Here is a 24,379-nt window from a genome sequence, read left to right as displayed (position 1 = left end):
GATAGTGAAAGTCTCCCTCAAGGTTGGCTCCTGAGTGAGAAAGGCCAACCTGAGCATGAGCCCTTTTTGACAGGCTATTCCGGTGGGTGACACAATCAGTAGTCCCACTACTAGTCAGTGCAGTACCTGCCCTGGGTATGTGGTGTACCTTTTTACAGGGCCCTCGCAGGTACGACACCTAAACCAATCAAGTGCACACCCTATCCTGGCATGTGTAGGAAGGGCGTGCGCCCTTTTCCCCTTTGGTACAGTGGGAAAGTGCCCAGAGTCCTAAGGTCACGAAAAGAGAGTTGGCAAAACCAGGAGGAAAAAAGCAAAGAGTTTTGGGAAAATCCTCCTAAGAAGGCCTATGTTCAACAGTGACTCAAATCATGTATGCATTTCCACTCAAGTATCTGGCTGAGGTATTGTGTAAATATAGCCATATTTTCTTCCTAGGTGTCTGCTTACCCTTCTCCAAAAAATCACCACAAATAGCATTCTTTGATTTCTAGAACACAGATGTATGCTAGTCATTGATCATGTGTGCAAGGGGTTTGCATTCTATGCAGTTCATTGTCAACATGTGCAAGGTTATCTCATGTCACTGATAGCCAATTTCCTCGTATGACCTGATTACTCTAATAAACTACCAATGCCATCATGTGCTTAGTTACCCCATCATATTCCAGTCACTGCCATGATATGCCCATGTGGCACTGTTGTGCTAGTCAGTGTCACGACATTCCCATTTATCTTGCACATGCCACTTAATTTCATCTCGTATCCCAGCTATCCCTATTATAAGCCAGTAGGTCCTCTAATGTGCCTAGGTGTCTACCATGTACCATTAAATGTTAACATCTGCTGGGTTCTCCTTCACATCCATCTGCTTAGATACTCCCTGAGCCACACACCTACACACACACACACACACAGATTCAAGCAGGTACATTAGGCCTGTGCAAAGTTGCAAAGACAGCAAACTTGCAAGTTTTCAAAATATATTTTGAACTATGCGAGCTTTGTGAACTGCAAAGCTTGTACACTTTAAAACATAAAAGAATGGAGTTAATAAATGGGCCCTGAGCTATAACATGACGTTCCTGCGTACTCTGCTTTGGCAAAAGGACAGTTATTTAACCTTTTAGCCTAGGTCTCCTTTCCTCACTCACTGCCAGAAATGTCAGGATGGAATTTCTGCGAAATGGGAAAAGAGATAATATGGTTGGGTTGCGGACATTATGTTTCCCCACTCAGGTAGGGAAACGGAAGCCCCCACAGCCTGTTGTCCTCTCCTTGTTGATGGGAACATCCGACTGCGGGATGTGAAAATTCAGGAAATGTTATAATTCTTCGTGTAGTTTAAAAATCCTAAATTCGTCCGTCTATTCTGTTATAATTAAAAATTCACCCATCCTTATAGACGCACTTAAAACTCACACATGCACACACTCATAAAGACGATCACTCACTTGAATCTCCCTTCTTTAACTCGCTGGCCTGCTTGCAGCGTCAGCGTTTCCTCTGCCTTTCCATCGGTCAGTTCCTAGTATGGTTAGGGTTTTGGAATAGGACCATGTGATGCTCAGATGCACAGGAGAAGGAAATTACTGCTTCAGGTGTATTCTACCCAGCTACGCGCCTCCATCATTAGCTGAGCCTAAGTGGCTATCAGACTCGGCTAGCGATGGGTGAATAAAGAGATCTCAACACAAATATTTCTTGCGATGGAGTGGCAGAAAGCAGAAAACATTCTGTGACCTCCGTGCCAGTATATATGCTTCCTCTCCTTTTACCCACCAAATGCACACTGTGCATGCAGATAAACAGTGACAGCTCAACCTGCTGAAAGCCCTTATATGTGCACGGTGTATGTAGGACCAAACATGCTGTAATTGGAAAAACGTTATTATGGGAACTCATAAATTGGGTGTCAAAGTGTGGCAACAAAAAGAGGGTGGAGTCACGAGGGGCGTAGTCATGAAAAGCAGTCTGACAGCCAGCTTATATATTTGTTGTTTTAAAAATGTGCCACAAAGAAGTTAGCAACAAGGAGAAACATGGCAGTAAATCTTTTCTGGCTTAATTGGTTGCAAAGGATACATTTTAAAATTTCTTATAGGGTTGAGGCACATGTTGCTGAGAGCTTTATGTGACCAGTAAATTTCAGAGAATAATAATAATGATAATAGTATAGTGGTAAAATAACTCTGGTGGTTAGCACTTGCTGGAGAGATCTGTGGTCTGTCTGCTAACAGTTTTGACTCATAAAGTAGCATAAAGGGTTAATGTGTTTCATTCAAAGTGCGTTATGTAACATTCATGTGAAAGATTTTTATTTTACATAGATAGGTAAGTGACTTACTGCTTTTATAAAGAGAGGCCCTTCTATTATTTGCAGTTCATAAACTGCAGTCCTTCTAATACAGTACAGTGAGCTATGAATCAGCATCAAGGGCCACATGCAAACTGTAGATCATGGGTTAAGACCATTATTGTTTGTTCTCAATCTGTTGTTATAATAAGGCTGGTAAAAAGGGTTTCTTTGGTTAGAAATAAAGTCCTATCAGTACAGACAACCCCAAGCACTGCATTACATTTTAAATCCTGAGTATGTGTTTCCTGATTAGGTGTTTCTCCTGGCTATGCAGTCTTAACATATTATCCCTTTCAGTAAAGACTAGGGGCCTCATTAGGAAGTTGGTCGGACCACCACCAGCAGACTGTCTGTGGCAGTCCGGCTGACATCCAGTAGAGCGGGGCCGACCTCTGCATTATGATGCAGTCAGTCAGACCACATCGGTCCGAGGGACTGACCAACACATCCGACGGGCTCAAGGAGTCTGTCGGCTCATCAGTCGGATCGAATTCCTTATAATAGGGTTGGTTCCTACTTAAGCACCGCTGTAGGGATTACGATGTCCCTTTCTGACAGCCTTTCCATGGTGGTCAGAAAGGGGGTCAGAAAGGGACTTTGGGGTCCCCTAGCAGGGCCCCGTCGCTCGCAGGCCTCCGCTATGAGGCCTGCGGCACTGGTGGTGCCGCCCAAAACATCCATACCCCGTGTGGCAGGCAGTGCATGGATGTTTAAAAACATCCTTTTTTCTAATGCAACTTGTGCTGCTGCCCTTTTCGGGGTGCCAATAGAAAAAGCTATGACTCTGACCGCCTCGTAAGCGGTCGCAACAAAATTCGGCGGGTGGGACTCCGACCACTTGTCGGTCCCAGTCCCTCTGCGACGTCGGCCGGATGCTCGTCCAACAGCCATCGTAATTGGGTATTAGGTGTAACTCCTACACCTTGAAACCCTCATTGTCTTATGTAACATCTTATACATTGATTTACACACTTGCATGATTTATTGTCAATGCATGATGTGTGTGTAATGTAAAACGCTCAAACACCCTGCATTGGGAAGAGTAGCACTTTAAAATAATTAAATTAAATAAATTAGTAAGTGCCATTTAAGTTGTGGAATTACTCTGCACATGGATACATCTGGCATTCTTACAGTGCAAGCCCAACTCTTAAATAGCAGGGTTAAACAAAGTCAAAAACTCTCTTCTCTTAACCACCTATGATGTGATTACAGGCTGTGTCCCTTTGTTTTACACCATTATATTTGCACCTAGGTGTTACCTTATATATAGCTCTCAGACAGGATTATACTCGAAGCAAAGGAGAGCTTATAGCCCCTTATAATGGAACTTTGTTTTTTTACCAGCTGGAATCTAAAATATGACACTCCTTTGCACCTGCACTCTGCTTCTCTGAACAGAACGCAGGCAACGTGCAGGCACTACTGAGTTGTGCCATGGTGTTGGTAAATTACACAGGGACAAATTCATTATATTTCTCTGGGGCAAGATGGATCCCCGATCTGGCTCAATAATAGCTGCCAGATCCAGGATCTGCTGATTTCCCCATCATTCCAGCGCTGAGGCCAAATAATTAAAAATTTACTTAATACAGTGGTAGCTGGAGAGTTTGTCGCAGCTCCACCCTATATGCTTTGAGCCTGCTGTGATAGGCTACACATGACAGGAAGATGAACGTACAAGAACAAGAGGTGTGAGTTGTTGCTATGTACTGCATGACACAAGCATTAGTCACAATGTTTTACCTATTAGTTCCTTTGAGACACAAACTATTCATGCTTTGAATGTAGCTGTATGTCATTTCACAGCATTCGTTCTGAGGTTTGGCTTACTTTTTCACATTGAATAACGTATTCCACATTTTGTTATGAATGGTTTTGGTGAGGTATTTTTCCATTTTCTGCTTAACATTCTATCTTGAACCCGTAAATTTTAACCGTAATTGTTCAATGTTCCAAAATCGCAAACCAGCCCTATCACATTACATATACCGTACAGGTTCAGTATGTACGGTCGACGATGTTTCGATCCTCTTAGAATGTGAGGATCATCATCAGGACATTACAATTAGAATGCCTGAGACACAACTTATATAACAATAAGAACAGAACCAAAAGGAAAACAGGGAAGAAAGACAGAGGAGAGAAGAAAGAAAGCAAAGCTTAATATCAAAAAGTGGAGGCAAAACTGCATAACAATTGTGATAGGTTCATTTAAGTTAGTATAATATTGTAAACAACCATACACATGTCCTACCTCCCTGTGCCCTGCTACAATTCTGGCATTATCCTGAAGCTACTGTATATGTAATGTGATAGTGCTACTTTGTGATTGTGTGTATTGTGACATGTGGAATATTATGTATAAATGGTACTTGGAAATAACTGCCTGAGTAAAAAATCAGTTACAGATTCTCCCTTGGCCCAATCCCACTATCTTTTGATAGATACATTTAAAAAAAAAAGGAAAAAAAAGAAATTGAAATCTTGAGATTTGTGGCAGTATTAAATTTGTTGGGGCCGATTCACAAAACTAATCTGAGACAATATCCTAAACTTACTACTTTTTGTATTCACAGAAGGCGTTTAGTAGTAGTAAAGTTAGTATTTTGTCTTAAGTTAGTATTTGGTCTTAAATCAGTATTTTGTCTTAAATTAGGATTTTGTTTTAAATTAGGATTTTGTCCTAAATTAGAATTTTGTCTTAAATTTTTGTCTTAAGACAAAATCCTAATTTAAGACAAAATCCTAACTTAAGACAAAATACTAATTTAAGACTAAATCCTAAATTATGACAAAAACCTAAATTAAAACAAAATCCTAATTTAAGACAAAATCCTAATTTAAGACAAAATACTAACTTGAGACAAAATACTAACTTTACTACTACTTCCCTCGACCGTCTCCTTTAGGTGTAAACAATGTCCTTTTCAAAGCAAGCCAGATCAGTTAGGCATTTCTTCCCCTGATTTTATCGAATTCAGGTTTTTTAGTTTGAACTGTCGGTCCTTAGCTAAACATCATGCTGAGATCTTGGATGACGCAGGATTCAGTTGCAGAATCATGGCTAGCACTGCCTCAAGGATATTCTATGAACCAGCTTAATAGAATCAGAAATAGGGTGGTGGTATCGCATTAATTCAGAAGGAGTGCTACTCGTGCAGTTTGAAGAAGGAGGATATCCCTGAATGTGAAAGTGCATTCTTCAAAATTAGTCATAACCATAATTTCACGGTTTACGGCCTGCTCATCTATTGGCCACCAGGGCCCTCTAAAGTTTTTAGAGAAGAATTAGCAAACAAGATTACTTTACTTGCCAGCAAAACAGCAAATTTTACCATTCTAGGAGACCTCAATTTACATTTAGAAGATTACCGTAAGTCAGACATTGCTAATTTTCTGGCTGATCTTGAGGCCTTCCAGTTGACCCAATGTGTTTCAAATAGTACACATGGGGCTGGTCATTTGTTGGACCCTATATTTTCTAATTTAGGCTCCCTAACAGCCGCGTCCCCAATCCCTATGGTATGGACAGATCATTTTCTTGCCCCTTTTTCAATTCGCTGGCAAGGTAAGCCGGCACAGAAGTGCTCTCTGCCAGTACTAAAATGTCCTTGGCATAAGTTAGATACTAATACATTTTCAGATTTATTGTTAAGCCATAAACCTCAGAAACCTTCCAATATAGAATCAGCCACCACGCTTTCTCAGGATTGGCTGTCTCATACCTTAGACAGCTGTATCCCTGCCAAACTCGGCTCGAATAACAAAAGGGACTATCCAATCCCTGGTTTAATGAATCTTTGAGTAAGGCAAAAGCAAACTGTAAACAATAAGAGCGGGCCTGGAGGCGCGCTTATGCCACAGATGCTAAATACACTTACCGCAAATCAATCAAGATATACCATAAATTGATTCGGAAAGCCAGAGCAGATTATATTGCTAACAAAATCTTGGACAGTAATAATCCTCCAAAGGCGATCTTCTCCCTTCTTAAGGTCATGAAAGGCTCCAATCTGAAAGCCGATTCACCTATCACCTCAAACACTCAGTGTGATGTATTGGCTGGATATTTTGTGCACAAGGTGGAGAACATTTATGAAAGCTTCCCTTCGACTGTTAATTTCGACAGGGGGGATTAGTATGAGGATAAAGGACCTAATCTGAAAAATAATACATTGTGTTCCTTGCCTCTACTATCCCTCACCGAGATGGAGGCCTTGTGCCTGAAAATTATATCTGGCTCTTCTGCTGACCCCTTGAGACCAGCCCAGTATCGTCAATTCCACAATGTCATTCTACCAGTGGCTAGGGAATTGATTAATCTGTCTCTGTCCTCAGCGTCCCTACCATCAGCTTGGAAACATGCTAAAGTAATCCCTCTTTTAAAGAAACCTTCTCTAGAACCGTCTGAACTGGGTAATTATCGCCCCATTTCACAGCTCCCTTTCCTGGGTAAAGCCACAGAATCTCATGTAAATAGTATTCTTACAGAGTTTGTAGAACAAAATTAAATTCTGGATGCCTCACAAAACGGTTTTAGATACTGCCACAGCACCGAATCTGCTTTGATGGCGGTGATCGAGGAAATCCTGTGTAATCTCGATGAGGGAAATTCTGCGGCCTTAATTCTTCTCGATTTAAGTGCCGCTTTTGATATGGTATGACATGAGATATTACTGCGTAGGCTACAGGAGATAGGGATTGGGGGCCTGGCCTTAACATGGTTTCAATCTTTTTTCTAGGGTAGAACCTTCCAGGTCATCGTGCCACCTTTCCACTCATCAAATATGAGGTGCTACAAGGCTCGATACTGAGCCCTTTGCTTTTCAATATCTATGTACAACCGCTGGCAGCAGTAGCTAGAAGCAGAGGGCTGTTATTGGTGTCCTATGCCGATGACACCCAAATAGTAATCGCTTTTTCTATGAAATGTGAATTAAATCTTGTCAAGTTTAAGGAGGACATGCTGGCGATCGCCGATTGGATGACAGCAAATTGTCTGCAGTTAAACGCAAGCAAGTCAGAAATACTTCTGCTCGGGAGAGACAGTGACATGTGGTCAGAGCAATGGTAGCCAGATAAATTAAAACCTGCCCCCATACCAAAGGAGGCTGTTAAGAACTTACGCTTCTGGATTGATAGGATTCTCTCCTTTGACACGCAATCCAAGTCAGTCGTAGGGACCTGCTTCGGGCTTTTGAGAGGGTTAAAACCTTTGCTGGGCTTCTTTGATCCTAATGTTCCCCAGACCATCATACAGGCTACGATTCTGTCCAGGTTGGACCATGGCAACTCTTTATACTTAGGTGCTAACAAATCGTGTACTCTGCGTCTCCAAAGAATACAAAACGCAGCAGCCCAGATTTTGTAAGCACTTCCTAAATCATGTTCAGTGTCCAAGTCTTTATTTAAACTACACTGGCTGCCAGTAGAGAGAAGAATTCAGTTTAAGACCCTTTGCGTTGCTCATAAAATTCTGACCCATCAAGCTCCTACTGTTTTAGCCAATATGTTAGTACCATACATCCCGAGTCGACCTCTGCGCTCTTCTGATCAAAAGAGGACTTCAGAACCACTTAGAGTTCCGCAAATACTTAATGACCTGGCTCTTCCCGGGGTAACCTTTAACCTTTTTCTTGGACCTGTCTCTAATCACTTATACTTGGGTAGCGCTGGAACACCCCGTTGCTGGGGCAGCTATGCGCTGTACAAAATTTGTAATAATAATAATAATAAATGACTTCTGTGAATACTAAAAGTAGTAAGTTTAGGATTTTGTCTCAGATTAGTTCTGTGAATCGGCCCGTTGATTTTACTTGAGATTAATTATGCTTTTTGTAGGGGCTGTTGTTCAATAACTTGTATCCATGGCCCCTATGTACCGTTGGTTTCTCTTGTATGTCTATGTAAAAATCAATCTTTTTTGTAGCATAAAAGGATTTATATATATTAATCCTGAGGGTCCCTGGGGGCCAACTAGCCCACTAGGTACCTCCAATAAGCGCCACAGAGCTGCGTTGCAGAGAGGTGTAAAAAGGGTCGTGGCCTCTGAACACCTGTCTGCAACGCAGCTCCCTGGCGAAAACTGGAGATACCTGTTGGGCTATTTGGCCCTCAGGGACCCTCAGTATTGAAAGAGAATTAATTCCCCAACTTAAAACGCGCCACAGGGCATGTTTGCACAGTGGTGAAGGAAGGGGGCGTGGCCTGAGGTGACATGTCTGCAACCACGCCCTGTGGCGCATTTTAAGTTAGAGAATTAATTCCTCCTCAATCCTGTGGGTCCCTGGGGGCCAACTAGCCCACCAGGTACCTCCAGTATGCGCCAGGGGGCTGCGTTGCAGAGAGGTGTTCAGAGGCCACGCCCCTTTTTACAACACTCTGCAATGCAGCTCCGTGGCGCTTCCTGGAGGTACCTGGTGGGCTAGTTGGCCCCCAGGGACCCTCAGGATTGACAAGGAATTAATTCCCCAATTTATACGGCGCGACAGGATGTGTTTGCACACATGTGAACTCAGGCCTCGTCCCCTCCCTTCACCACTGTGCAAACGCGCCCCGTGGCGCGTTTTAAGTTGGGGGATTAACTGCCCTTGAATACTGAGGGTCCCTGGGGTGCCACTAGCCCACCGGCTACCTCCAGTAAGTGCAACAGAGCTGCGTTGCAGAGTGGTGTAAAAAGGGGCCTGGCCTCAGACCACCCCTATGCAACGCAGCCCCCTGGCACATGCTGGAGGTTTCTGGTGGGCTAGTTGGCCCCCAGGGACCCCCAGTATTCAAGGAGGATTTATTCCCCCTCTGCAAACGCACCAGGGGGCGCGTTTGCAGAGTGCTACAAGAAGGGGGCGTGGCCTCCGGCGCGATGCCGGTCTTTTTCTTTTATCTTTGTTTAAGAGGGGGGCTGTGTGGCCCCCTTCTTTTCCTAATATTTTGGCCCTGGGGACTCCATCCCCCAGGGCCTGCCCCCTAATTTATTTTTTTTAATTAAAATTTCGGGAAGGGGGCCGTGTCGCCCCCCTCCCGAGGCCATAATCGGCCCCGGGGACCCCATCCCCCGGGGCATGGCCCTTTTCTTAAAATTATTTTTTATATAGGAGGGGGGCTGCCTTGCCCCCTTCCTGAGGCCATTATGGCCCTGGGGACCCCATTCCCTGGGGCCGGCATTTAAAAAAAAAAAATGAAATTACATTTTGGGGAGGGGGCGCGAGGTCCCGCCGGCTCCCCGCCTCCTGCCGAGCCGGCATTGCTTTTCCACACGGGGAGCTGCTAAGATGCAGCTCCCCCTGTGGAAAAGCAATTTGCTTTGCTATTTGGAAGAGAGAGCAGGTTTCCTGCTCTCTCTTCGAAATAGCAAAGCAGTTTGCTATGACTCACGGCTCCCGCCCTGCCATAGCAAACTACAGTGTCCCGGGGGTGGGCACCCCAGGACACTGCAGGAGCCGGCCCTGGTGGGTGGCGGTCCCCAGGGCCACAACAAGGCTCCAGGAGGGGGGCCGCGTGGACCCCCTCCCATATTTTACAAAGCCCAGGGGGGTGGTGGTCCATCACGGACCCCCCAATTTGAATCTTCAGTGCCCCGGGGACGTGGCGGTCCCCGGGGCGTGTGGGGGGCTTGAGCCCCCCCACACAGGGTATTTATTTATTTTTAAAAAGCCCCGGGGGTGGCGGTCTCCGGGGCTGCGGGGGGGGGGCTGTGTGCCGCCCCCGCAATGTTAATAAAGTCGAACCCCAGGGGGTGGTGGTCCCTGGGGCTGTGGGGGGAGCCGTGGGCCCCCGCAATTATTCATACTTTGCCCCGGGGGGTGGTGGTCCCCGGGGCAGTGTGGGGGGGGATTGGGTCCCCCCCAAACTTTATTATTAACGTGCCCCCGGTATTTAGCATTGAACCGCGGGAGGCCGTGCTCCGTTTTTCTTTTGATCGCCAGGATCCGCGCTCCCAGCGCGGTTTTTCTGATTTTTAAAATAATAAATACAACTTTTGGGCCTTGGGGATCCTTGTGGGACCCCCTGAGCAGGCCCCCCTTTTCACGTTTTGCATGTTTTTTTATTAGGTTTCTTGTGCCTCGGTTCTACCGAGGCACAAGATGGCTGCTAACACTTCCTGATTTGGAGTGATGACAGCCAATTAGCATGCAGCTCGTGATCGGGAGGGTGCGCGCTGGGTGCACATAGGGAGCGCGGATCCTCCGAGGCCATAGATATATCTATGATTTTGATTTTGATTATCTCAGGAACTACTGAACAGATTTAGACCATTTAAGCAAAAGGCACGACTCTGAACCAAGGTCTACCTTTCTGCCAAATTTGGTGTAATTCCGTTCAGCAGTTTGGGCTGCAGCTGCGATTAACGGTTCTTATGATAAATTGCATGGGGAAAACACGTTTTGGGACCCCCCTTTTTTCTCGGCCCCCGCTTGACGAATCACCCCGAAACTTTCAGGATAGGAGCGGACCGGAGGGCCCCACCAGTTTTGAAAATTTTGCGAAGATTTGTCAACCGGCGCCAAAGTTATTCCAAATAGAATGGTCCAGATTTCCTATGGATAATAGGTCCTAACTATAACTACCTACTAAATATCTTTAATGCTGCACTTGTTTTGAACGTAGGCTCCTGGAAGTTACTGGATTGCATCTGCTATAAAATGTGTATCATATACCCACATGGTGGTAAACATAGGGTGTACGTGCCCAAGTGCCCCTAGACTGCCCTGTCAGTGCAAATTGGCCCTACACCATATACCTCCTAGTCTCTCCCTTGAGAATGAAAGAAAAGGTGTGTTACTCATTTTGGTGATTCTTTTGACTTCATGTTTGCATGTTCAGTAGGATTTGTCTACTGATACAAAATATTCACCTGGAACAGCAGCTAGCCATCAAACGGTTCTTTGCTGGCCTGGGATGGCTTTGACGCAGTGACCTGAAGACATTTGTCACACTGTGTCTTCATTTGTTTGCCTCAGGTTTTACCTCTTGCTGTTCTCCGATGATATGCCTCTCGTCCCATCACAGAAGGATCACCATCCATCATTGTAGTATTTGGCACTGAAAATAAGATGATCTCCAAATTTGTCTTAAATAGTATTGTAGCCAAAGTCAGCTGCCATTGCCAGAGTGCGAGCTGGGTACTGCGTCTACCCACTCTGATAATGGCAAAGTTGTTAGAGATGTCAGTACTCTTGCAGACCTTTATTTTTGGCCAGTGGTATTCTGAGAAAAATATGCTGCCAATGGTGAGAAAATCACTCCTAAATGCTGAAAGCAGAAAATAATGTGTTGTGTAGTGGTATTTATTTCACTTTCACTAATTATCACTGATAATAGTTTTCACTTGTGGCAATACTGTTGCTGAGATTACCTTCATGTTGACTGTTGATTGTGGCAGATGGGTAATTTGCCACCGAGGGTGTTTCTTCTGAAATAGTGAAATGCCTTTTCTGAACCAATATTTTATTTTTCTGATCGGGAAAATATCTCCCAACATGCACTGTATTGCATTTGGTAAAATGATTATTTATAAACTCTACTAAAGAAGTCATTTTTTAAAGAAGTTACTATATTTAAAACATTTTATAACATTATTGGTCTATTAATTGTTTTGAAGTCCCCTTTGTGAAAGGTCAATGAAGGCTGGGATGTTGTGCTGAAGCAAACTTTCAAGTTGATGTCTAATGGAGGATTCCTTTTGAGAAGATCACCTGCGTTCTGTGGTGACTACATGTATAGTGGACAGGCAGCTACTCTGATTCTGACCTATCTTTTCATCAAAACCTGTAAGTATTATTTAGAAGGGATTTTTTCAAAATATACAAGTTTAGTATTGCTCAGTTTCTTAAATATGCTATTGTTTTTTCTCAATGTAACTGGTAGTTAATATTTGGGGAAAAAGAAACAGCAGGTAATGCACCCGTTCCAAAACAATATGTTTATCATTGTATTATCAGTGCTGGCTGGTCAGCCTTCATAGGGGTGGCATGTAACTAGCCGACCCCCCCCCCCCCCCCAAGAAACTGTGTGATGGGGGGGATTTCATCAGACAATTGGTTTGAAAAAAAAGATGCATTTTAAGCATATTTACACATCGAAATTCACTAATAACCTTAGGTTTTAGAACCATTTGATATAAACTGGTGATGCAACTTCTTCTATGCAAATTGTTTAAGTTTTGCCTTCCACTTCCTTAAATTTCCCATTGTACCTTTTCCAGGTAATTGTTTTGCCTGTTACATGGCTGGGATATACTTGGATGGGAAGGATACAAATAACCAGTTGCCCACGTTCAACACTGCATTAGTTTAGACAGACTGTGTCAGTTTAAAGAACAGACCCTATCATGATGGTCTGGTCATGCAGGCCCAGGCTTCAGACAGTATCTACATACATATAGTGATATTATAGATCATGAAATCCCACCACAATAATCAGCAACGTAGAAATGCTCTCCACCAAAAAGGTTGTCATATGACAACATCCAAGATGAGGCCTTAGTTTAGACTAGAGGTGGGTGCCAGCGCTAAAACAGACATAAACAAATGTTACATCCCGTTTCACACTAGTACCATGCACAAGGTGGGCAGTACTTGCAATCAGTCGCTAAGATAGAGTGTTACATTTTACTGCTAGCATTAGTGGGCGGTGAAACAGAGAACTAAACTCAATTAACTTGTAATTCTTTTGTCCCCATTATTTTTCTTGCATAAAACTCTATGTCAGGCAAAAAATCTCAGCAGCAAGCCAGTTTGCCTTTGTAAGTAAATGCACTTATTTTACCTCAGTCTAAATATCGGTGTGTCACTTTATGAAAATATTGTTTCCACATATCAGCAAACAGTCTGTGACGAAACAAAATCATTTTTTTTCTTAAAATAAACAAATTTTGTTTCCAAGCACCAGGTTTTCATCCTCTGTTACGTCTTTTCTCCCCAAACCTCATTCTTGTGTTTTTTAATGAACAAATATATGCCTGTCAACACTATTACTCTTGGAGCTGCACCTCCTCGCATGTTTGTCAATCAAAGCCACTGTGTATCTATATATCCCCATTATATGCTGATTGACAGCACTGTATGCCACCGTTTCTCCCTTCATATGTAAGCCACAGCCATCATGTGGCCAGATACCTCTTATAAGATGCCAATGAATACCGCCGTGTGCCTATGTACCCCCATAATATTGAAAACCATGCCATAAATAATCGAACAATGTTATATTCAAGTCAATGCTACTGCATGCTCAGATTAGACAGATGATTCCACTGCACAGAGTTGGCATTAAAGCCCTTATGTTAGGAGGCTGATCCATTAGTTCCCAAGTATAGTGTCTAATTGTGTCTTCTGTAGGCAAGGTTACAATGTAGCGTTCATCCCTGACTCTACAAGGATTAATTGATTCAAAGTTGCTAAAAGCTAAGCAGCTCTGGAGAATCGCAGCTATTTTATAGAAGTTTAACCTGGTTATACATTGATTCACATACAGTATACGGCCTGCAAGGTTGCCCCTATTACTCGATTTCAATAGAAGATTGATGCAGACTTTATAATGACATTATAATGACACTACAGGTAGTCTTAAAGGGAGCTGCATCCACTGTGAGATACACCGTCAAGTATTACTACAGTCTCATCCTGAATATTGCCCCTATGGTTTTAATTCCAAGAATAGGAGAAACGCATGTCCCAAAGAAGATGGTTAGATGCGTTGTCATAAAGGAAGTAGCAAGGGAATGACTTCTGCCCATGCTGTATTATCAATGCTACAGCAACAATATTCGTGGCCATCAATGCCTAAAGCAAATAGAAACTGTGTATTGCATTGTACTATTTGTCAATAGATTAAACCCTCTACCACTGCATAATAAGACTGAAACTTTTAACTACACAGGGGGTCCTTAGACTCCTCCTCTGAAACTAAAGCTACAAAAGGTGGCTTACAAAACTAGGGGAATTGGTAGAGGAGAAGGTTCAAGAAAATATGCCATTTGGTCCTTCATCATTATCAGCCATTCTAGTTCTGGGGAAAGGATACACTTGCAAGGTAATGATTTGTTCATTGCCCAGTGCTAAGAATAATTAACATAACTGTGTATCCATTGCCCAATAGAATCTTTTGGGATGTCATAAGTATTCCCAGTAATTTTCCAGTAAATGCCATTATGTGCCCAGGCATACCTCAAAAGCCAGTCAATGTCAGTAGGTACCCAGGTATTCATGATTTTGCAGTCAATGTCATGATGTGCCATGACGTGCAATTTTTGCCGAGGACTTTGTCCATGGGCCCCATGTTATCCCCGTATGCCGGTAAAGCTCATGGTACATGTAAAGTGTTCATGTACTTTTAATTTACTGTAACTCAGTTAATGGTCCAAAGTTTAGGTCAGCATTTTACTGACTGTAGCTGTTTGATACTGGTGGGATTCTGTCCCACAAAACCTTAAATGACAATAGATACTGATTATTACTAGTAGGCGAAAGGGAAACTAGCCCTAGACTTGAAAAGGCAAGTGAATGGCTCTTAAAATTTCAGACTGGTTTGCAAATCTCTCAACAAAAAAAGTCTGTCATTGTCCCTAGGGACTCATACAAGAAGACTGTGATTCAGATTCTTCTATACAAGCTTATCTTTTGGTGACGAGAAATAGGTAAAAGCTACACACATGATTTCAAGGGCAATGGGATGACTTTACAGCAGAGGGAAAGACAAGCGAATGGAAAAGGACAGATAGTTGTGCAAAAACCTTTTTCTGACGTTAAATATTTTTTGATTCACTTCAACCAATGGTTCGAAGCGTAAAGACCGGGCAGCACCCAGTCTGTTGTGATTGTGATTACTTCAAACAAAATTGATCTTCACATGAGTGCATTAAATTGGCTTATGCATTTCGGCTTTGCAGCCTTCAGCTGGACTAAATACACACACACAAATGCACACACATACATTTATATACATATACAGGCAGATATATTACCCAGTGGTGATCGTCACTGGTTAGTTACAGTTAGAGTTGCTTTTCCAAAAATAAGGTGTTTTTTGTTTTGTTAATAACTTTTGCACCATTTGACAAATTTTCAGGGAGCTTAAAAAAAAAGCAAATTCACTTCAGCTCCTTCCTGGAAAGGCTGAGGTGATCCGTCAAGCGGGGGCCGAGAAAAAGGGTGTGTCAAAAAAGCACATTTCCCCATGCATTTTTCATTGACGTCTTTAAGCAGCTCTACCGCAAAACTGCTGAACGGAATTACACCAAATTTGGCAGGAACCTAGATCTTGGTTTACAGATTTAGCTTTTTGTCATTTAGTGTAAATCCATTCAGTATTTGTTGAGACATTAAGGTTTAAAATATTTGTATATGTGGATAGTTGGGTCCAAGGGACTCTTACAAGAGTCTCGCTGGAGCACCAAATTAAATTTGGAGCATTCTGATTGACCCAGGAAGCTTTTTTCCCTTGGTCCATCTTCCTCCTGTTGGAGTCGGACACATTAGCTCCTGCCCTTTTTATTAGAACAGGCCCAGCGCATAGGGTCTCTGGGGCGAATTAAGGCTCTGGGAGGGGGTGGCTCGCCCCTCCCCTAAAATATGTTTTGGCCACGGGGATGGGGTCAACCACCAAAGGCTGTTCTTGAGTGAGATTGGCAGCCTGTTGGTGGTTTGGACACAGGGTCTGGCAGCAAGCCAAACTCTGTGGCCAACCCGTGCTGTGCATGTCCAAAAGTTGTGCATAGCATTGGGTTGGTACTCTCCTGGGTCACCGCCGAAGGCCGCACGCAGCGTGGGGTTGGCTGCCTGTGTGGGTTTGCTGCAGGGCCTGGACACAGGCCCTTAAGCCAACCCCAGGCTGTGCACGACGGAGGTTGGCTTTACATATTGTAATAAATATTTCTTTACATTAAAAAAAAAACATCGAAATTTACAGAAAAAAATCACAGATTAAAGTAACGTTATAATTAGGTGTGATAAAAGACCTGTTTTTGAAAAGAAAAAAACTTAGAAATTCACTGAAAAAAGCAAAGGTTAAAGTGACGTTATAATTAGGTGAATAGGTCAATGGCAATATTAAAGTTTTAAACAACAACAAAACCATAGAAATTCACCAGTTCTAGTTAGGAAAGCTAACATGCGCCCCTGCCATGCACTGCTTATGACCTCACATATTACATCACTCATGTGTTGTTCTGTGACATTATTTATGACATCACTGATGACATCTCAAATGACATTACTGATGACATCAATGATGACATCATCCACACTTCTTTTGTACACATTTCTTTATAAAATGGTATGGCATTAGAGTTATGAAAGTAAGTGAAAAATAGCTCCAAATAATATGAAGCATCATTACTGCTATGATTCATACAAACCCCATAGGTGAAGCAAGCTTGTGTTATGTCCTGAATTGACCTTATACAATACACTTCATGGTTAGCCAGGTTCATGTTAACTATCAACCACAGATAAAAGGGTAACCTGTACTCCACATGGTGTTCAGTCTGTTTACAACTGTTCAGGGTAAACCAAGTTCTCCAGATATTCAAGCCCTCTTAAATAACAAATGCCCTAATATGAACAGTCTGTTTGTGTATCAAACCCCTCGCAGTCACTGAACGTACTTTGAGAAATGAAGTGAATATGAGTAGAAAAGTGGGTACTGTAAACAGTGTTTACTCTATTGAGAGAGTTTACTCTATACCACACTGTTTGCAAACAGTGAAACTCATGAAAAATACACCACAGAGTATTAACCCCTTCGACGCTTGTGACGGAACGGTTCCGTCATGCACGTCGGTTGGGCTGTGCTTATGACGGAACCGTTCCGTCATGGCCCCGCCCGCGCTCAGATCCTTCAGCACTGCGCGGGAATCCGCGCAGCGCTGAAGGGGTTAAAAAGTCTCTTTTAAGAACAGTGCACACTCTATGCAAAATGTGTCCAAAGAGCGACTACTCACTTAAAATAACTAAGGTCTGAAGGTGCTAAAGATTATACTACCTGCAGTCTTTATACTGTCATGAAAACTTTACAGAAAACCTGTCTTCTGAAGCTAGACAGCCACATGTACATAGGTTAGTTCCTGGCGCACACGGTCTTCTTTCTATGTTATGTAGAAATCGTCATATTGACACCATTCTGTCTAATAACTAAAGGATGCTTTACTCAAGCTCTGATACATAACTAATGCCCTAATACAAACAGTCTTTTCCCGTATCAAACCCCTCACAGTCACTGACCCTACTTTGAGAAATGAAGTGAATGAGTAGAAAAGTGGGTACTCCAAACAGTGTTTACTCTTTGGAGAGACTTTACTCTGTACCACACTGTTTGCAGACAGTGAAACTCTCATGAGAAATACACCACAGAGTATTAAAAAGTATCTTCTAAGAACAGTGTACCTCTATGCAAAACTTGTCCAAAGAGAGACTATTCACTTAAAATACCTAAGGTCTGAAGGTGCTTAAGATCATACTACCTGCAGTCTTTATACTGTGGTGAAAACTTTCCAGAAAATCCATCTTCTGAAGCAAGAACCTAGAAATCGTCAGGCTGATGCAATTCTGTCTAATAACTAAAGGGTGCTTAAAATACTATGGGCCTCATTACGATGTGACCCGAAAAGCCTACGACGGCAGGTTGGAGGCTTTCCGGGTCCTCTCATGTATTTCAGTTTCGACCGCCACATTACGATGCAGATGGTCGAAAGTGAAACCGGCCGGTCATTGCAGCTGGATTCCGATGGGCTCAAGGAGCCCATTGGGCTCAAGGAGGCCTGCCCGTAATCCCTATGGACGGTGTTTCCGCCGTAGGGATTATGATGTCGGTTTCTGAGAGGCTTTTTATGTTGCGCAAAACACACAAGATGATGGACGGAATGTTGCACAATGGCAAAACATTCACCCTCAGTCACAGATCTGGGTTTAATCCATCGTTATTTTGCTTACCACACCACCCCAGTTGAGACATGGCCATATGCAAATCAGTCTTAACCCTGTGCCTCATGGGAACAGTCCAGCCCGAACTGCCAAGCCTTGTCTTCCCTGGACCGGAATCAAGCATCCTAGGACCGGTTTCTGGCTATCAGCCGTCATCAGCCAGGATAGCTTGACTCCAGTGGCGTAGTGAGCACGGGACCCACGTCTGGGCATACCCTTCCCACATAGGGTGAACAGCAAAACACACAAGATGATGGACGGAATGTTGCACAATGGCAAAACATTCACCCCCAGTCACAGATCTGGCTGATGACGGCTGATAGCCAGAAACCGGTCCTAGGTTTCTTGATTCCGGTCCAGGGAAGACATGGCTTGGCAGTTCGGGCTGGACTGTTCCCATGAGGCACAGGGTCAAGACTGATTTGCATATCGCCATGTCTGAACTGGGGTGGCGTGGTGAGCAAAATAACGATGGATTAAACCCAGATCTGTGACTGGGGGTGAATGTTTTGCCAATGTGCAACATTCCGTCCATCATCTTGAGTGTTTGGCTTTTTATGTTGGGCTATCCAACATGGAAAGCCTATCAGAAACCAACAATGGGGGCACCTAGCAGGGCCTCCTTCACCCTGCGGCCTCCGGTCGGGGGCCGAGGGGGCACCTATGGTGTCCCTGTTTATCCCTGCACCATGTGGCAGGCACGTGGAGGTGCCTACCACGTGTTGCAGGGATGAAAAGATCCTCCCATTTGTCAATGGGAGCTTGTGCTATGGCTGGTTTACGGTCACAGTACAAGCTCCCACAGACAAATGCGAGTATGCGACCACCTCATTCATGGGTGGTCATATTTTATTCTAACACACAAATAAATAGCTAAAAAGTAAACTACAAACTTTTCAAAATGCATTTTAGTAATTATGAAAGCCCTTGTTTTGTAATGCTATGTGATGAAAACAATATTTTAATAGAATGAAAACAAATCTGAACATTTTACTTGGGGATGTGCAAATGATAAATGTGTTTGCTGAAGCCCAATTGCCACAGAATATTGTTTATACATTAAATTGTTTTATAATCAAAGCTGCATGTCAGTGGGGATTTGTATTGCTATTTCTATAGAAAATGTGATGTCTGTGAATGACAGTGCACTACCATCTCATGCTTTGCTAATATGTTTATTAAAAGTCAGTTTTTAAAGAGGAACTGAGAAACACTCCTGCCCCTGCCCTGATGGCAATGCTATTAGTGAACTAAGAGGCAATCCAGTGTCATGTATACCCTATATGTGGCCTAGTTTCTTATTATTTATTGACAAGCGTTTAGTTTAGTCAATCAAACCAAATAGGGTTCTTTGTAGAGCATAAATGCTGAACTCACATATTGTAAGTTGCTCTCATTTGTGATTATGAAGAAAAAAGATGGCTCTCTAGGATTAAATAATGAGACCGGTTTAAGAGTCAAGTACAATACAGTTAGGCCGAGTAGATTATTCAAGTTACTAGACCTGCAGGTCTAGTAAAAATGTTGTGATTTTGTTAGGTCTGGACTCTACCCAAGTCCACTCCATGCACTCCACTCCACACCATTACACTATATGGTATTACACTCTATACCACTCCATTTTATGACACTCCTGTGTACGCCAATACAATGTACACCCTTCCACTCTATGCTATTTAAATATATGGTATTCCATTGCAACTCCACTCTACAATACTACATTCTATGCTATTTCAATCTATACCCCTCCACTGCACAACACTGTACTGTATGCTATTCCTCTGTACACCACTGCAAGTTACCCCACTCTACTGTACGCCAGTCCATTATATGCCACTCCACTCTACAACAATCCACTGTACATTATTACTTTGTACTTCACTCTGTTCTACGGCACCACACTCTATGCTACTCTACTCTATGCTAATCAACTCTACAGTACTTCACTCTATTCCACCATGCAATACTCCACTCTACGGTATTTTACTCTACAGCACTCCACTCTATACCACTAGACAGTACCCCACTTTACTCTACAACACTCTAGTGTACGCTATTCCACTGTACACCAATACACTGTTCACTCTATGCCACTCTACCCTATGCTACTCCACTCTAGGACACTCCACTCTACACTGTTATACTCTATGCCTCACTACTCTACTCCACTCCACTCTACCCCACTCCAGTGTACGCTGTTCCACTGTATGCTACTCCAGCATACACCACTCCACTCTATGTCACTCCACTCTCCGCTACCTCAATGTATTCCACTACAATATACCTAACTCCACTCTGCACCAGTCCACTCTAGAACATTCCACTGTGTGCCTCTCTACTCTACGCTATTTCACTGTAGAGCAGTCCACTCTAACATACACCACTATATGTCACTGCATTGTACACCCCTACACTATATGCCAATCCACTCTGCACTGTTCCACTGTACGCAAATTCACTGTACGGCAGGCACTCCACTCTATGCCACTCCACTATATGCAACTCTAATTTACAGTATTACGCTGTACGTCACTCCACTGTAAACTACTACACTCTACTGTACCCGACCCCACTCTATGCCTCTCCGTTCTATCCCACTCCACTCTAGTCACACCACTCCACTCCACGCCACTCTAGTTGAAGCCACTGCACTCTATGCTAGTCCCCTCTACATTGCTCGACTGTACGCCACTACACTGCGCGCCACTCCACTATACGCTATTCCACTCTACGCCAATACACACTACAACACTTCATTGTACCACACTACACTATATGCTATTGACATCTACACCACTTCACTCTACGACACTCCACTCTACGCTATTGTACTGTATGCCACTACACTGTTCCTCACTCCACTCTACCCCACTCCACTCTACTCCACTGCACTCTACACTACTTCACTGTTCACGATTACATTCTAATCCACTACACCCTCCGTCACTCCTCTCTTTGTAACTCCACTGTACACTATTCTACTGAACGCCACTCCACCCTATGCCACTCCACTCTAAGATATTACACTCTATGCCACGCCACTATACGCCACTCAATGAAAGTAAACTCAAAAATCTTAACTGAACATAAAAAAAACATTGAAATTCAATGAAGAAGACAAAGGTGAAACTTATGTTATAGTTAGGAAAACTTTATTTACTTTTTCTGTACAAACCAAACCTAAAATACACAAACATTAGAAATCCTTCAGTTATCGTTAAACTTTACATTTATAATTTACGGACCACCGTTAAATTTACATAACTTTATTTATTCTTTAGCTACCACCAAATGGTAAAGTTCACAAAAATGTACATTTCTAAACGTATACCTTTAATTCATAATTTAATGAACACCTTCAAATTATTATAACTCGCTCACCTCCATACACAAAGTATTCAACTTGGTCGCTACACTACATTAACTATAGCTCGTGCCTTCTCCATGCACTGCTTATACCCTTTTATATCAGTTACACCATCTAAAATCTTATTGTTTAAAATAACATTTATGAGATCGCAAATCATATATTTTCTGAGAACACAGCGCGTGGTAGAGTGGCAAGTTATAGTTCACGTTGTGTGGCTCCCGAGTGTTGTAGTGTTGTTCTGATTTCAGTGGATTGCCTCATCCACTTTTCCCACATAATATGTCCAAATATCTCCTGCAGTAGCTCCCATTTCTTTCCAGCAATGTGCATCGTTTCCAGGCTACATCAAAAAATAATCCTACTCTACTAGTCGCCTGTGAGTCTTGGTGACAGCGAAGAAGCACCATTGTAGTCACCGTGTCGCCCATTCTTTTCAGAAGGGGGTTATTCTTTTTATCGAATCTCTTTTGAAGGAAGAAAATGATAGCCTTTCTTTAGAGAAACGCAGAGATGTTTGGTCACTGCTACAATCGGTACTCAAGATTGATTGGCATATGTTTTATTGTGCAGAATGCCAATGTAAGATGATAACAAACCTAAAGAAAGCAGATAAAGATACTCCAGACCGAGCTGATATATTATTGCCAGAGGGAAATGCTATCCCGTAGTGATGTTAGCCCTAACAGTGCATAAAAAAAACCTGTAGTGAGAGTTATCAGTGTTTTTGCAAATTCTGTTGTATTGATTTGGTTTAATTTGGCATTGTTACTTCCTCCTACTAATAGTGCTTTCATTGTTTCGGTGATGATTTACTCATTGTTCGAGTATGGTCTGATTCCAGTCTATCTCATCGTAGATTTGTCTTTTTTGTTTTTTTGTATTTAATGACGGGAAACCTGATACTTGTTATTGGACTGAAATACTGAGCCTTGGTAATTTATTGAATCCATGTTGCTGTCCACTGTGCATATCTGTCTAAGTCTAGATGTATCAGGTACTGTGTTGCTGGACTTATAAGTTTCTTTGCTGGCCCTTCTATTGACTGAATACCAAGAAAAACTCCTCACTGTACTGTTATTGAATTAGTTAACAAGTTGGCATTTCTAAAGCAGCTGCTTCAAATTCAATTGACTCTAGGCGCATCAAGAAAAACAGTGAGACACATAACAGTTTTCTAAGTAAATAGGTGCAGTCTGAATCAACAGGGGTGCTTGGGGCACCTAGTTTAAAGTGGATGGACAATATCGGTCTCATTAGTTAACCACAGATGTTTAAACACTGTGCCACCATTACATTCATATCCTTAGCAAAGTGCCACACACAGTACATGACTTGGTTCCAGTCTCCCCCACAATTCAATTTACTCACCATAGTAAATAATGGCTGCTAGCCAAACAACTGGTCTGCTATTATTGTATGTCCTATGTTGCCCTCAAGGTGACCAACTATTGTAATGCTTATTTAGAAAGCAACATAAAGCGTGCATCAAAAAGACAGCTGTGAGGTTGCATGCAGTAATACCTGCTTTTCATTTGCCCAAGAAATTTGAAGAAAATAATTGTAGAGTAGTAAAGTTGAAAGTTCTTTTAACCTTCCGTATGTGCGGTGTTTCAGGTTTGTCTGTTGAGCAAAGAAATTGCAAAATACCATTGCTGAACTGTGGCTAAACACAGGAACCAAGACTCTGCTTGAAGGGGTATTATGATTATTATCAAATGGAGTTGTCTCATTTTTAGTCAATTAATAATGGTTATTTTTAATCATCCATGCCCTTATAAAGTTCTTAGCTTAATAGTTTGCATCGATTTGCTGAGAAACTGCATGAACTGGATGTCAACTTACATGTCAAAGCAGTCATATTTTATTTGTATTGTCTTGCAGACTCTCCAAACATATTCTGGTTCTATCATTTGTTCTGCTGGCTCTTATCTGTAACTGGGGTGGTATCCATCATGTTCACCCACACTCATTACACTCTGGACGTCATCGCTGCCTACTTTGTGACAACCCGAATCTTCTGGTGGTACCATAGTCTGGCAAACAATCAAGTAAGTCAAATTCTTTCCCAAACAATTGTGATGTCTACATGTCAGATTACACAGTGGATTACTACTTTGGAGTTAAGGATTCATGTTTACAGTCATTGACTAATAACTGGTTATACATTTCCTTTCAAGTATCATATACCCTGGACACCATTGCAACCAAGATCACATACCACATGTGCTTTGGATTAATCTGGAGATGGCACTGAACCGTTAGCCTGGATTTGCCTTTGACTCATGAGCTTGCCTGGAGTGATGTTTGTTACAACATCAGATGACAAAATATCTTCCTGGCATAATTTCTTGTCCAGAACATTGACTACCACTATACTGTGAATATAGGTTTATGTAACTAAGTATAGATTTGAATTCTCACATCCACATCTATGTAGCTTGAAGCTACACATATCTCACAGGAAAGCAGATGTGGAGTTTAGAATAATGAATCTATACTTACCTATGTATAGATACCTTTAGAGAATTGTCTGTGAAACATAAATATTCCTAATGTACTGTACTGTTTTTATGTTAAGCATACCTATTAATGTAACACTTTTATTAGGGCTAGGCAAACACTAATACCATGCTCTTTGTATCTTAAAAAGGGGAGTCTATCTGTAAGAGCCGGCTGTGGGGTAAGGAGAAGAGAAGTGTTCAGAGGCTAGTATTTGTGGTATATTCTGTAATG

The 24,379-nt window shown here is 42.5% G+C and overlaps 1 protein-coding gene across 1 annotated transcript in view; it reads left to right on the top strand.

The window, feature by feature from the left end:
• Nucleotides 1–24,379, top strand: part of LOC146810964 (phosphatidylcholine:ceramide cholinephosphotransferase 2-like) — a 166,206-nt gene that overhangs the window by 100,856 nt on the left and 40,971 nt on the right. The window contains exons 3-4 of the mRNA XM_085615021.1: nt 11,976–12,129; nt 23,528–23,694. Of these exons, the coding sequence (XP_085471147.1) occupies nt 11,976–12,129; nt 23,528–23,694 (321 nt within the window). The remainder of the gene's footprint in view (nt 1–11,975; nt 12,130–23,527; nt 23,695–24,379) is intronic.

The sequence above is a fragment of the Triturus cristatus genome, chromosome 7 (assembly GCF_964204655.1).
Source record: "Triturus cristatus chromosome 7, aTriCri1.1, whole genome shotgun sequence".
NCBI classification, from domain to species: domain Eukaryota; kingdom Metazoa; phylum Chordata; class Amphibia; order Caudata; family Salamandridae; genus Triturus; species Triturus cristatus.
This window is presented reverse-complemented; position numbering and strand designations above follow the sequence as displayed.